Source organism: Gadus chalcogrammus, chromosome 17, assembly GCF_026213295.1.
Source record: "Gadus chalcogrammus isolate NIFS_2021 chromosome 17, NIFS_Gcha_1.0, whole genome shotgun sequence".
NCBI classification, from domain to species: Eukaryota; Metazoa; Chordata; class Actinopteri; order Gadiformes; family Gadidae; genus Gadus; species Gadus chalcogrammus.
In genome coordinates this window covers 11,070,066-11,084,828 of record NC_079428.1, presented here as the reverse complement: position 1 = coordinate 11,084,828, position 14,763 = coordinate 11,070,066, and the positions used below count along the sequence as shown (strand labels likewise).

Genomic DNA, 14,763 nt, shown 5'->3' with positions numbered 1-14,763 from the left:
TACAAAGGAATTTCTGTAGTTTTAGGTGCTGTGTCCTTCAGTAGTGCTACTATTGTCCCAGACTGAACTGCTCCGGGTGTCTGTTGTGTGCTTAATCTGAGACAGATTAGAATGGCCTACCCTACTCCCTCTCCTGCTGTCCATACTAGGGATTGTACTCCCTTGTGGAATAATCAATCCCAGACAGACACGCATGTATGCACAGTAAAACACACGTGTATGCACACACACGATGATAACCTAAATACAAGTGTATGTTCTAATAAGTTTACGACGTTCCGTCTGACTCAAACCCAGAGCCAGGTACTTCACTGCTGAAGCAGATTTCCTTGTTTGGCATCTTGGTGGCCAAACAGGAACCGCCCATCTTCTACATACAATAAAGTTAAACTATTTGGACACCACTGGGTCAAAAATATGCTTTATATATTGAAATGTTCCATAAACAATAAATAAACAAGAAGCTCAATCCGTGTAATTAAATGCAATAAACTACTGTACATTGAAACAAGGGAAATACAGGAAATAGGAAGAGGTATTAAAAACAACCCAAAGCCATGTGTATTTACTTTGATAAAGGTGTAAAGGCAAACCATAAACAAGACATACAAAGCTCACTGATTGGCTGAGATCCAGGAAGTACTTGTTGTACTTCCTCGCTGTGACGTATTTCCAAGTCGAGCGGATGTTAGCATGGGAGCACTGTGAGATGATTGATCGCTCTAGAGAACCGGCAGGCCAGCCCGCGCTGTGTTAGCACGCTGTTTGTTAAAATGCAGAAGGCTTCAACGAAGAGGGAACAGAGTTGTTTGATTGGTTTAAATGTTAGGCCTTCTTGCGTGGGCAAATTAAGTTAACATTGTCGAGTTCTTTCACCTTGAGGATCCACTAACACTATAATCAATAAATGGGGACCGTAGATGCCATAATAAGCGGAATGCACAGCAACAATGGAAACACAACTGTGACTCACATATACCAAATACATACAGTACATTGGTTAATCATTAGTATCTATCCCTTTGTGACATCACAAGTCGGCGTGTCCAATCGCGACGGAGAGATCAGCTCTAGCCTGCCTACGCCGTCCGCTAAACAGCTCCTCCCGGCCGTGTGGACACGCCCACGGTGTGATGTCAGCAACGGATGGTTCTTAAATACCTGGTGACGTTCCGTCGGGTGTGAAAAACAGAAACCCTATTTGAAAACACATTACACAGGTTTAAGGTGTTCCCTGTTGTGTGAGGATTTGACAGACACTGCGGTAATGGACGCCCCTCCCCGCGGTGGGAGCGGATGGGAACAGGACGGCAGTGAATTAAGGGATGTCATGTCGTGGTGTCGGACGCTGAGAAGAAGCAGCGGCTCATTAATCAGATGAGTTTATCCGGGGTCGGTTGGTTGGAGATGCCTGCTGTGCAGCAGCAGGGTATCGGAGGAGGTGGAGGAGGTGGAGGAGGAGGTGGAGGAGGAGGAGGAGGGGTGTCTGATGCTGAGAGCTCTGTACCTGGGGTTGATGGAGCATCTCTGTCTCCGAGGGAGGGAGGGAGGGGGGAGAGGGGGCGAGAGGGACATGGATTGAATTCAGAGGAGTGAAAGATAGATTTGCGCGAGAGAGGGTGGGGGAGATGTCCTTCGCAGGAGCGTCGGAGAGGGTGAATACCGAAAAGAAGGGGACGGATTGAAGTCAGAAAGGTGGGAGGTGGAATTTAAGTGAGCTGGGAGGGGGAGGGGAACCAAGAGATAGATTGGCTTCAGAAAGGAGAGAGAATTCCGAGGAGGGAGAGAAAGATATTATTCATAAGAGAGATGTAGAATTCAGAGGAAAGGGAAAGATGTATAGAATTCAGGGGAGAGGGGAGGGAATTCAGAGATGGCGACAGTAAGAGAGGAGAGACAGACAGAATTCAGAGGAGAGGAGCGCTTGAGATGACTCTCCGAGGGAGGGAGGGAGGGAGGGAGGGAGGGAGAGGGCGGGAGAGGTGGAACTCAGAGAGAGGATGATGGAATTTCAGGGGAGTCGTGATGGATGCACTTCAAAGGCCAAACGGACAGACAGAATGGAGGAGATGGATCGTCTGGCAAGGAGAGCCTAGCCACCCTGGGTAGACGGACGGATATGGATGTTTGATATAGCTGGCTAGGGGATATAGTGCCATGATATGTACTATAGTAAAGTAAAGCGACGGGAGTGCCCTGGCCTAGTTTCTGTGGTAAGTGAGGAGGAGAACAGGGTGCTGGGAGAATTCTTGGCTTTTGTTGACGAGGAGAGAGAGACACAAACACACACACACGCACACAAATTCCCAACAGAGCGAATCAGTTATTTTATTATGTTCTGTTTCTCTCTCTCTCTCTTGCTCTCTGTCTCTGTGTCTCTAGCTCCGTCTCCTCCTTCACACTCTCAGAGAGAGGGGGTGGAGGGAGAGAAAGATGAGATGGTGAGGGGGGGAGAGAGAGAGCGATAGAGAGAGGAGGAAGGAGAAGAGAAAGAGAAAGAGAAGGCATGTTAAAGGTAGAGGGACATTGAAGAATGGGGAGAAAGGGAGATTAGTCCGTCCAGCTGCATTACGAATCCCGTAGACAGACGGTAGAGATTGAGGGATTCAAAAAAGGAAACGAGGGAAGGATAGAAATTAGGAGAGAGAGAGAGAGAAGATGTTTGAGGGCAATGTATTAAACTGAGCCAGCTGTCTCCGTCTGTTTGCTGCATTAATAACCCACACTTTACTTAATAACACACCCTGTACACTCTCTCCAGAGCCAATACCTGTAATGGTGTGTTTATATCTCCACAGTACCTTTGGCACAGTACTCTAGAGGCACAAGGGCTGTGTAGCATATTGTAGTAGCATAGCATAGTGTAGCATAGCGTGGTGTAGAGGAGCAAAGCGTAGTGTAACGTTGAGTAGCATAGCTTAGGCCTCAGGGTATCATACTAAACTGTAGCAAAGCTCTATTTAGCGTAGCATGATGTAGCATGGCTTTAGGTAGCATAGTATGATGTAGCATAGCATATTGTAATGTAGCATAGCATGATGTAGCATAGCTTTATGTAGCAAAGCATAATCTAGCATAGCATGATGCAGCATAGCTTTATGCAGCATAGCATGATGTAGCGCTGTGAGGTGTAGCATGACGTCCTTCATTGCGTCCTGTTTTTGGAAAAGATACAAAGAGGATCTCCCAAGATTTCAAGAGCTGTAGGGAGTTGTAAGTAAGTTGTAAGGATGGTTGTTGAGGGTAAATTAATCAGGTTAATAGCTTTATGTAATCATACAGTTTGTGCCATTGCATTGTTAATAGTTTCAAGAAAGTATTCATTGTTTAAGACGTTTTTTCACACTGGTTTTTAATTTTTTAAAAGCCATTGCTCAAGGTAATGGTTAACTGTTTTAGGTAATTATTCTCGTTCTTTTGGAGGCTGTATTTCGGTTGAACTCTGCTACCCATCATGCAACGCTGGCGTACTTGGCAGCCTCTGGCCCTAGTTAGCCTAATGGAGGGTATTATACAATAATGTCAAATCACATTACTCCAGTTTGCCTGGTAATATTAATGTGGTCTGGTGGTCGCTGCTAGACACATTGAGGAGACCGAAGACATAAGGAGTGTGTGTGTGTGTGTGTGTGTGTGTGTGTGTGCGAGATTGTGGGTTTGTTTATGCGCCCTTGTGCGTGATTGCACACGCTCTTAAGAGGGCAATTCTCTGACTCAAGCAAAATAGTTGAAATATGTGGTAGACTGTGTGTGTGTGTGTGGGTGTGTTTGTGTGTGTGTCCTCCAGTCTAGCAGAACTCTAATGAGAACGTGTTACCGTAGTTACCATGTGGGAGGACCAACAGCCTACAATATCCTGTCGTGAGAATCCATGAGGGGAGGGGAGGGAAAGTATGTAATTGTACCTGTATGTGTATGTGTGTGTGTTGGTGTGTGTGTACTGGAGATGCGCGGATGGGCTTTCATTTCATCCGCAACCGCATCACAAACGCATCATCCATCCGCACCAACGTTTTTCAATAAACCGCATCCGCCGGTTGCTTTTATACGGCGATGCAAGGCGCTGCTGACGCGAGGCTAGAAAAGCTCTTGCGTGTTCTTGAAAGGCGACTGATCCAATGAAGCAAAGATATTGCCAGGCCAAAGTCCCTAGCAGGCTAGCCTATTGCCTGCGCTGCCATCGCCGAAGCCTTGATCAATAGTCCGCCCCCAAAGACGTTGACGTCGCTTAGCAACCGAAGACGCTGGGGTTGACAAGTTACCTTGACAGCAGCAGTGAATTATCAAATATAATTCACAGCCGGAAGATGTTATACATAAGTGTAAGGGTGTTTTGTCACGTCATCCGCCCGATCTGTGGTTCAGCCGCGGAGTCCGTGGCGGCAACCGCCAACCGCGCATCCCTGGTGTATAAACAAACGTCACGGTGTGTGTGTCCAGGCAGGCGTGTACCCAGCGTTGGTACGTTGGTGTACAGAACAACACTTACCAACGCAATCGACCCTCCTCTTCCTCAGCCCTTTCCGTTCTCACGGCGCCAGCCACGCATTAGCGGTGACGCTAAGGAAAAGGCTTCCCAGTCTGAAAACATGGGGTTGATTAACCTACCCTCTAGTGACATCACAAGTGGGCGTGGTCACCCACCAGATGCAGGATGGTTGGACCAGTTGGTCCATTCCAGTGGGGAGGCTGGGAGAGGTCAGGAAGGAGAACTATTGCATTAGATGATTGACACACAGGAAGTTACAGCACCGTTAGAATGGAGCAATTGCCGCGGTTTTTGACACTGTGGTAATTGTTATTCGTGGTCGTGGCAGGTCAACCGTTAACCATCACGCTTACATGTAACTAAAACAAAAAGGTTTGACCTTTGCGAATTTGGCACGTGTGTGTGTGCGCACGTGAATTTGGGTGTGTGTGTGTGTGCGCGTATGGAGGCAAATTAGTAATGTAAATGTTTTCCTAACCTGTGTGTGTGTGTGTGTGTGTGTGTGTGTGTGTGTGTGTGTGTGTGTGTGTGTGTGTGTGTGTGTGTGTGTGTGTGTGTGTGTGTGTGTGTGTGTGTGTGTGTGTGTGTGTGTGTGTGCCAGACTTGATCCACTGCACCAATGAGATGAACGTGAGCATCCCCCAGCTGGCCGACACGCTGTTCGAGAGGACCGCCAACTCCAGCTGGGTGGTGGTCTTCAAGGCCCTCATCACCACACACCACCTCATGATGTACGGCAATGAGGTGAGGACACACACGCACACGCACACACACTTCACCTCATGATGTTTGGTAATGAGGTGAGGACAAACACACCCACACCACCTCTTGATGTACGGCATGGTTTCTCAACGGGGGCAGTCCGCCCCCTGGGGGGCGTTTCGCACAACCTAGGGGGGCGCTGGGAACGTGATTCCATTTTTGGGGGGTGATTTTAAACTTTTTTTCTGCGGGTGAAAGAATAGGCTACCTGAAATAAATAGCCTATTTTCATTTATTGGTTTGTAACCCCTCTACTGTCTCAGCTACTTTGTACTGTCTATGCGCAGTGGAACAGTGATAATACAGCGCGGTTCAGTCCTGCACACGCCCGGACTCCCGTTACATCAGCTATCGTCATGATCTCTATAGTAACGCTGATAAACATAACCCAAGTTCAAGGCCGGTTAACAGTTCAATAACCAACACAACACAATCAAACTTGGCCGATAGCAAGAAAAATAATAATATCAAATTTTGTTTCATAGCCCGTTTACCTCCTACCTCTTGTTCAGTTCCAGCCGCTTTGAGCGTATTTGCATTTCAAATACAAAATATATAGGCCTTATTAGTAGGGGTGTGACGATACATTCAGCTCAGCTCAGCTCACGAGACGAGACACGATATTCGGTTCGCGAGAACGAGACGAGACGAGATTTTAAGAAAACTACAATGACAAAATATGTGACTGGAACAACAGACTTTTATTTAACCGAGTTGCACATGCATTTTGAAATGTTTTATTATAACTCTTTACATCCATTAAATTGAAACTAAAACTAAGATTTATAAAAGTTGAAGTACAATAAATTAAATTAAATAATTATATTTTTTTCAAGTGCAAACAATATAATCTGCAAAACCAAATCAAAGTTCTACTCCGTCAATACAGAGTGCAAATAGTGCAAACAGAGTCTGACCAATTATGTCACTGACAACTTGGTATTGTCCGTGTCTTATCAGTCACTCTACTGCCATTCATCATTTCCGCCGGGTACCCAAAATGCTGCCAAACAAATGATTTAAAAGTGGCGGGGGCATCTTCGACGGTAATACGGGTATTTTCCGACGTCATTCTGACTGCCTATGGCTGCTTCCCCTGCTTCCCCTGCTTCCCCTCCTTCTCCTCCTCTTCTTCTTTTCCTTCTCCTTCGTTAGGTTCTGGCAGGCTAGACGTAGCAAAGGCGCATTACTGCCCCTACAGGCCACAAATAGAAGTTTGGATAGCTCACAAATCTCGCGAGACAGATTTTTAACGCGACGGGTAATATTGTTGAGTTTAATCTCGCGAGATCTCGTGGCACGAGATCTCGTCACACCCCTACTTATTAGGCCTCTGCGTGCGATCTGTTTTCGTGGAGCCGCGTTGCCCGTGCCGCGGTGCCCGTGGTTCCCGGGCCATTCATTAATTCGTTCAAGGGGCACGGCGGGAGAAGCGGGAGTGGTCGCGGTGCCCAAGGTCACGGTGCCCGGGCCGCAGGGTGCCGCGGCCGGGGCACGACGGGAGACGTGGCGGCCGGGAGTCGCGGGAGTGCCCGCACCGCGGTCACGGTGAATGAATGTTCAATCCAACCATTTCCTCCTCAACTCTTCTTTCTTGCTCTCTCTCTTTCTTTCTTTCTTTCTTTCTTTCTTTCTTTCTTTCTTTCTTTCTTTCTTTCTTTCTTTCTTTCTTTCTTTCTTTCTTTCTTTCTTTCTTTCTTTCTTTCTTTCTTTCTTTCTTTCTTTCTTTCTTTCTTTCTTTCTTTTTATTGGGGGGGGGAGGATCAGGGTAAGGTCAGGAGGGCGTTTGCTCAAAAAAGGTTGAGAACCACTGATGTACGGCAATGAAGAGAGGACACACACACACACACACACACACACACACACACACACACACACACACACACACACACCATATCATGATGTACGGCAACGAGGTAAGTGTGCACACATGTACGTGCAGAGACGCAATGCACGCAACCCCAAATGATATATGGCAACTAGGGAAGGAGACACACACACACACACACACACACACACACACACACACACACACACACGCACAAACACACACACACAACATCCACTTGAACTCGACATCCACTGGAGGGTACCTGAATAAATACTGAAGAAGCACTTCAAGTTCCCCATTACACAAGCCTTCCTGTTGTGGTTCCTCTTCTGCCGCATCATCCGGATCCTTATCTCCTATTGGAGGACAGTCTGCGAGAGGGGGGCGGAGTCATGTGACTTTTTTGCTGAGTCAGAGGAATCTGTCACATAGTCACTGAGCTGCACTTACTTGGATTTCGTCATTGGTTCTCCCTTAACGACCCTTAAGAGGCCCTTAGTCAGCGGTTAATTAGCGCTGATAACCGATTAGTGTTTTTTTTACCAGCAGAGGCTTTTCTCCAAAGCAACTTACTTAGGAGTTGAGATGCACGTCTAACATGTGAACTAACCAACATTGACACAAGGCGATCCAATGGGAATACATCCGGTATACATCCGGTATCATAGCAACCGTGGAGACACCGTCCCGTAGAGCGAAACACTCGAAGGTCCCAGCCCTTCGTTTTTCCTCTGCAGTCTGAGGACCTGTGAGAGACCACGGCGACTCTAACCAGCGGTGAAGCCATGTGGCGTAATGCAGAAGTGGCCGACACATTGTGTTTGTCTCACACGCCACACCTGCCAACAGGGAATGTTTAAGCTACACACACACACACACACACACACACACACACACACACACACACACACACACACACACACACACACACACACACACACACACACACACACACACACACACACACACACACACACACACACACACACACACACACACTTGTCACTTCTGTTGAGCAACGAGGGACTTAAATTGCGTAAATAAATGTGAGTTTGTGCACGTGCATGAATGAGTATGAGTTTGTGTGTGTGTGAATAAGTCGCTAGTTGAAGAGGTGATTCAGCCAGACATTCCAGTATTATCGATTCTCTCTCCCTCTCTAAGACCCACTTGTGTGTCTCGCACACACACACACACACACACACACACACACACACACACACACACACACACACACACACACACACACACACACACTGCATACACAATTTTGTAGCGTGTCTGTGTGTTTTGTTTTTGTGCCAGAAAACACCAGTTTAGCAGGAAGCTAGGGAGAGCAAGCAATGGTATCGGACAATGTGAAATATGTTGCTATCTCATGTGGTTAAGCTAACCGGGTTAGAATGCCTCCCCACTGGCATCATAAGATTTATATGGAAATCTACCCAGAACGTTCCTTCAGTTCATAAAGTCACAATCACCGAATAACAGTTGCAATGCTATTTCATCTGGATTAATGGCGAAATATTGAAAAGAAATCATGCTCCAAAACAACATTTTTTGTTATTCATGAAGCGACCACAGTGAATATCTCCTAAGCAGCACCCTCTGCAGTAATGTACTCAGCATCCATCTTCGCCCTCACTCTGTGCATCGCTTTATTTATGGGCCTTAAGATTTTATATGCTGGATCTCTCAGAATGTCAGTGGCGTCTCCCTCTCCCCCGGGTGCCAAGTCACTCCCAGCACATTAAGATCTCTGCACCTCCCACCCTCTGATATGGATATAGATGGAGATGTGTTCACAACCCAGCCGCTGCTATCATTTGACTATCCAAGCTTTTTGAGGGAAAGTGATGCAGTGGTTCTGTCTCATGGTTCGTTGAGCCCTGACATAAGATGCTTAAATGGAGGAGGAAGAGGAGGAGGGCTAGTGAAGAAGGAGATGAGGAGCAAGAGGAGAGAACAGAGGAGGGGTGTGCGTGTGTGTGTGTGCTTGTGTGTGTGTGAGTGAGTGTGTGTGTGGGGGGGGGGGGGGAAGCTGAATGTATGTTGTATGCATATGTGTTTGCACTAGAGAACGAGAGAGGTATGTCCCACAAAGACAACAGGACAACCTGTGATTGGTTGCCGGTGGTGACGTGTTGCCGGGTGAGTCACTGGTGCATTGTGGATCATCCTGGTTCCGTACCATCGCCCCCTCTGGTCATATGTGCAGGACTCAAACGACGCTGTGATTGGCTGTGGGTGACGTCACTCAATAGGCTGGCTAATAAACAATAGGGGAGGCGGGACCAGAGAGAATATGTGATGATTGGCAGCTTGAGTAATGGAGGAGGAAGAAAGCAAAGGGAAAGTTGACAAGTAGAGGTGGAGAGGAAGGGACAAAGTATAAATTAAAGGAAGACTGAAAGAAGAGAATGAATTCTGAAAGAGTGAAACAAAAAAAGACACCATGACGATGAATTGGTTGAGGATGTGATCGGCGGCCATGTTGGCGCCTCAACGCTGACCTTTAAAGGTCCCGTACCGGGGGAGTCCAGCTCTGTCCGGACACCGCCGGTCGCCATGGTTACGGTGAGCCCACCCCGGATATATATATATATATATGAGAGAGAGAGAGAGAGAGAAAAAAGGTGCTGACTCTTGGGTTCTGTCAAAGAGAACGGGGACAAGGTGTGTGTGTTCTCAAGGTCTGTGGATGATTAAGGCGAGTAACCCCTATTAGAGTGTGTGACCTCACACACACACAGAGACCCAGAGACTGTAGACGGATCACGTGGGGTGGGGTGGGGTGGGGGGAGCTGTTCTTAAAGAACTCCCGCTTATCTCTTTGACACCAGAATCCTATCTTTAACATTCTGCTCAGCAACATAGAACTGCTCACGAACACCCACACCCACACCCACACGCACGCACACACACGCACACACACACACACACCCTTCAGAGAGGTGAAAAGTTTCCCCCGAAAGCAAGTCGAGTACAGCCAAGCAATCAATATCAGGAGACAGCAGGAGAGGGTGTGTTTGTAGAAAATTGCAGAGGTGGGTCTGTATGTGTATCTGACTTTTCACATTAAGGTATCTGTGTGTTTGAGATGTATGGAGTATACTGTACTAGTTCTACTTATACTGTGTGTGTGTGTGTGTGTGTGTTTGTTCACATTACCCTTTTATTTTTTGTTTTTTAACTGCCTTTATACTTGGCGAAATATTTTCAATCAATGTAATGTAATGGGTTAGACAGTGAATACAGCGACAGGTAATTAAGGAGCAGGTAGGGGTTAGACAGTGAATACAGAGACAGGTCATTAAGGAGCAGGTAGGGGTTAGACAGTGAATACAGAGACAGGTCATTAAGGAGCAGGTAGGGGTTAGACATTGAATACAGAGACAGGTCATTAAGGAGCAGGTAGGGGTTAGACACTGAATACAGAGACAGGTCATTAAGGAGCAGGTAGGGGTTAGACAGTGAATACAGAGACAGGTCATTAAGGAGCAGGTAGGGGTTAGACAGTGAATACAGAGACAGGTCATTAAGGAGCAGGTAGGGGTTAGACACTGAATACAGAGACAGGTCATTAAGAAGCAAGTAGGGGTTAGACAGTACAGAGACAGGTCATTAAGGAGCAGGTAGGGGTTAGACAGTAGAGAGACGGGTCCTAAAGGAGGAGGTAGGGGTTAGACAGTAGAGAGACGGGTCCTAAAGGAGGAGGTAGGGGTTAGACAGTAGAGAGACGGGTCCTAAAGGAGGAGGTAGGGGATAGACAGTACAGTGATTTAGGGAATCTTGCTTTTTGCGGCCTACTGGTAGTCGGAAGACATTGCATCATCTAACCCGGAACCTTTTTGACCAGGCATCAAATACCCTAACCATGTTGCCCGTTTGATCAACCTGGCATCTTACCTGATATGTAAAGATGTCAGGTAAGGCAAGGCAAGGCAACTTTATTTATATAGCACTCTTCATACACAAGGCAGACTCAAAGTGCTTCACATATAAACATTGTCATACAATAAAATAAAATAATAGATAAGTAAAAGAAAGCATATGCAAAGAAATGGGTAAAATAGAAAGTTAAAAAGGCATTTTAATATTAGAAAATAAAGGCAAAGTTAAAAAAGCTTTTTAGAAAGTGCAATGTATTTAAGATTTAGCAGAAAGCTAAAGCAAACATAAAAGTCTTCAGTCTTGTTTTAAAGGTGCTCAGAGTTTGGGCAAGTCTTAAATCCTCTGGGAGTTTACTCCAGCTATTTGTTGCATAGTAACTAAATCCTGCTTTCCCATGTTTCGTGTTTACTCTGGGGATAATTAACAGATTGGTCTCGGAGCTTCTTAGTGGTCTAGAAGGCTGATGTAGTGGAAGCATATCAGTTAAATATTTGGGGCCTAAACCATGTGGGGATTTATAGGTAAGCAACATGATTTTAAAATCAATTCTCTGACCTACAGGAAGCCAATGTAACGATTTCAGAATTGGTGTAATATGTTAAAAAATGTTGGTCTTTGTTAGAACTCTAGCAGCGATGTTATTAAGGTGATGTTATTAATGATATACGTCGGGTACAGCCTGCTCGGGGTGACTGTCTGACTGCTGAACCCCGTGTTGGGTGCACTCATCAGGTGACGGTCTGTTACGAAGCAGGAGGCAAACAGAGAAAGACTTGTGGCTGGCGTCTGCACCCGAGATGTCCCACCTTCGCCCCCCCCCCCCCCACTCCACCGTACGGGACGGTCCCGATGGCAGACGAGATATTCAATGCCCGAGTTATTTTTAGATATTTAAAGAATTGTTCAGGTTTAGCGAGATGTGCGGAAGAGAACATCCTTTCAAGGGTTAGCGTTTCCTGCTCTCTCTGGTTTGTTTATCCCCTTATCCAAACAGACAAAGTGTATTCATGGTTACCAGCATATCACGCCGTTGAACAGACCTTAATCTTTGAACGTTTGCGATGAACCTATTGATGTCGGCTTCAGAAAACAACAACGCAAACGAGGAGAATCAAACGAGAGAAGAGAGAATGGGAGTGAAGAGAGGTTTCAAGATGGAGTCTGTTCGTTTCAGACACAGAGAGGGCTCATGGCAGTCGGTGGTTCTGGTCATGTGACCTGCTGGCTCTGGGCGCTCCTCTGGGACGGACCAGCCGCTCCAGACCAGCGGGCCAAAGGTTGAGGGTTTGGTGCCTTGCCCGGAGGAAAGCCGAGCAGTGCAGATGCCTGGAATGTAAGGCGGGTCGCAGACGCCTCCTCCTTCATGAACATTACTGATATGTCTTGGTGGATAAACCTTATTTCTTGGTAGTACGGTCGTTTATGTCTTCTTAAGTCAGTTCATGTCTTAGTCCGGTAGCTTAAATGATGTCTGACGTAAGGTAGTTTAAGTCTTAGTGGGCTGGTCCAACTTATGTCTGGAAAAAAGGGGGACGCAAACATGATGTCTGCAATAAGTTAGTTTATGTGTTCATAAGGTAGCTAAAGTGATGCTGCATTAAGGTAGTGTGTCTCTTTGTAATGTAGCTCAAGACATATCTTGAGATGAGGTAGTTAATGTCTTCGTATGGTAGCTAAAAGATTATCGGAAATCTGGTCGTTTAAGTCCTCATAAGGTAGTTAATGAATGTTTGGTTGGCTAAAGGTACGTCTGGAATAAGGTTGTTTACGACTGCGTAAGGTAGCTTCTAGTTGGAAATGGTTTTTCTCCTGTTTAGGAAACATAAGTTGGTGTGTACATAACAGACCTTTAGCCCTAACCTCCACCAGGAGCCGGCGGTCTGCAGGGCGGTGTAGGGCTGATGCTAATCCATTAGAGCCTTGTCATAGCCCTCTGGTGTACGTGCTAAAGTCATCCCGCTGTCTCCGCTAAGGACATCCTTCAAGCTCCGGAGAGCTGATGCTTTAAAAGATACGGTTACTATGGAAACAACCTCTTCCTGAAATGATGACGGGGAGGGAGTAACAGAAAGAATGGCAGGGGAGGTGGGTGAGGGGGGGGGGGGGAGAAGGACAGGATGAGATTGAGGGAGAGGGGCAGAGGGAGGGAGAGAGAGTATGAGGGGAGGGGGGGGGGGGGGGCAATTTTGGTTTGCGATACAGACAACGCAATGAAAAGGGCAATCAGTGGTGAGGAGGTGGAGATTGCGCCGAGTACCAGACGGAGTGAGACGGTCGGAACAGACGGACAGACTGCACCGTCTCTCCTCCGTTGTAGCTCATCAGGGTGGTGAGACCAAAACGGGTGGGGAGTCCGTCAGGCCAGTCCCCTCGTCTGCATGTCGTCTCTTGGCTGATTGACGACATGAAGGCACGCGGGTATAAAATCCTAATAATTAGATCAGTAAACTGAGACAGGCCGCTGGTTGCACTTTAATGCACAACATAAAATGTCGTCGGATCACATCCGTCACAAACCCTGACCTTGTCCGAGCGACCAAGCGTTCTGATTGGCTAGCTGTACATAATGGATTTTAAATAAGAAGTGACTATCCATAAAACAGAAATCCCTGCTGATCCTCCATGTTTTACTGTATTATCGCTGTATTGGAGATATTTAACCAGATTTTACTATATTTTATTCTATGGGCAGCTGTGTTAGCCAATAGAGCAGATACACCATATTTTGTCTAGTGGTGGAGGATTGTAGGATTGTTAACTGGTTAGGAAGTTTGATTCCCAGCAGAAAGGTTCGGGGTTCGCTCCCCAGTGTCGAAGTATACCTCTATGCGTCCTAGAGCAAAAACCCCCCTCATCCCCTACCTGCACCTTGAAGGGACACGATGAGATATCTGTGAATTGGCGTCAGCCGGTCTAACCCAGAAGTTTGTTGAGTTCCATATTCATCGTTGCGCGTCCAGAAGGGCAGTTCACTGGGTTAGCATTTCCTTTCCGTTAGCCGCCTCCATTGACCTGCAGGGTTACAGTAGCCTAGCTCCTGATCATGTCAGGGGAGTACACTTGAATGTCTTTCCAAAGAGTTTCAATGTGTTCGAAGTATTCACTCCTTCAGAACGGAGATATTGAACTTCATCCTAGTGCTTTATCCCATAGTCAAGCTGTCTTCTATCCTGCCTACTGTGGATGTTACTGATTCAGTGGGTAGAGATTCAACCCGTCAATAAAATATGAGCTAGAAGGAACGGCCATGCTGCACGCTGGTCTCTCACCCCTCCTCCTCCTCCTCCTCCTCCTCTCTCCTCCCTGCCCTCACCACCCCTCCTCCTCCTCCTCCTCTCTCCTCCCTGCCCTCACCCCTCCTCCTCCTCCTCCTCTCTCCTCCCTGCCCTCACCCCTCCTCCTCCTCCTCCTCTCTCCTCCCTGCCCTCACCCCTCCTCCTCCTCCTCCTCTCTCCTCCCTGCCCTCACCACCCCTCCTCCTCCTCCTCCTCTCTCCTCCCTGCCCTCACCCCTCCTCCTCCTCCTCCTCTCTCCTCCCTGCCCTCACCCCTCCTCCTCCTCCTCCTCTCTCCTCCCTGCCCTCACCCCTCCTCCTCCTCCTCCTCCTCTCTCCTCCCTGCCCTCACCCCTCCTCCTCCTCCTCCTCTCTCCTCCCTGCCCTCACCACCTCACCTCCTGCTCGCCTCCATCTCCTTCCACCTCCGCTCCCCACCTCCTCCTCTCCTCATCCCGCCTCCTGCTCCTCTTCTCCCCTCCACCTCTCCCTACAACCTCCCCTCACCTCAAC

General features: G+C 47.4%; 1 protein-coding gene across 5 annotated transcripts in view; it reads left to right on the top strand.

Moving 5' to 3' along the window:
* si:ch211-200p22.4 (phosphatidylinositol-binding clathrin assembly protein) overlaps positions 1–14,763 on the top strand; it is a 47,854-nt gene that overhangs the window by 4,567 nt on the left and 28,524 nt on the right. For all 5 annotated transcript variants that reach the window (XM_056576265.1, XM_056576263.1, XM_056576261.1 and 2 more), the window contains exon 2: positions 5,091–5,233. In XM_056576265.1, coding sequence (XP_056432240.1) covers positions 5,114–5,233 — 120 coding nt within the window. In that variant the 5' untranslated portion in view covers positions 5,091–5,113. The remainder of the gene's footprint in view (positions 1–5,090; positions 5,234–14,763) is intronic.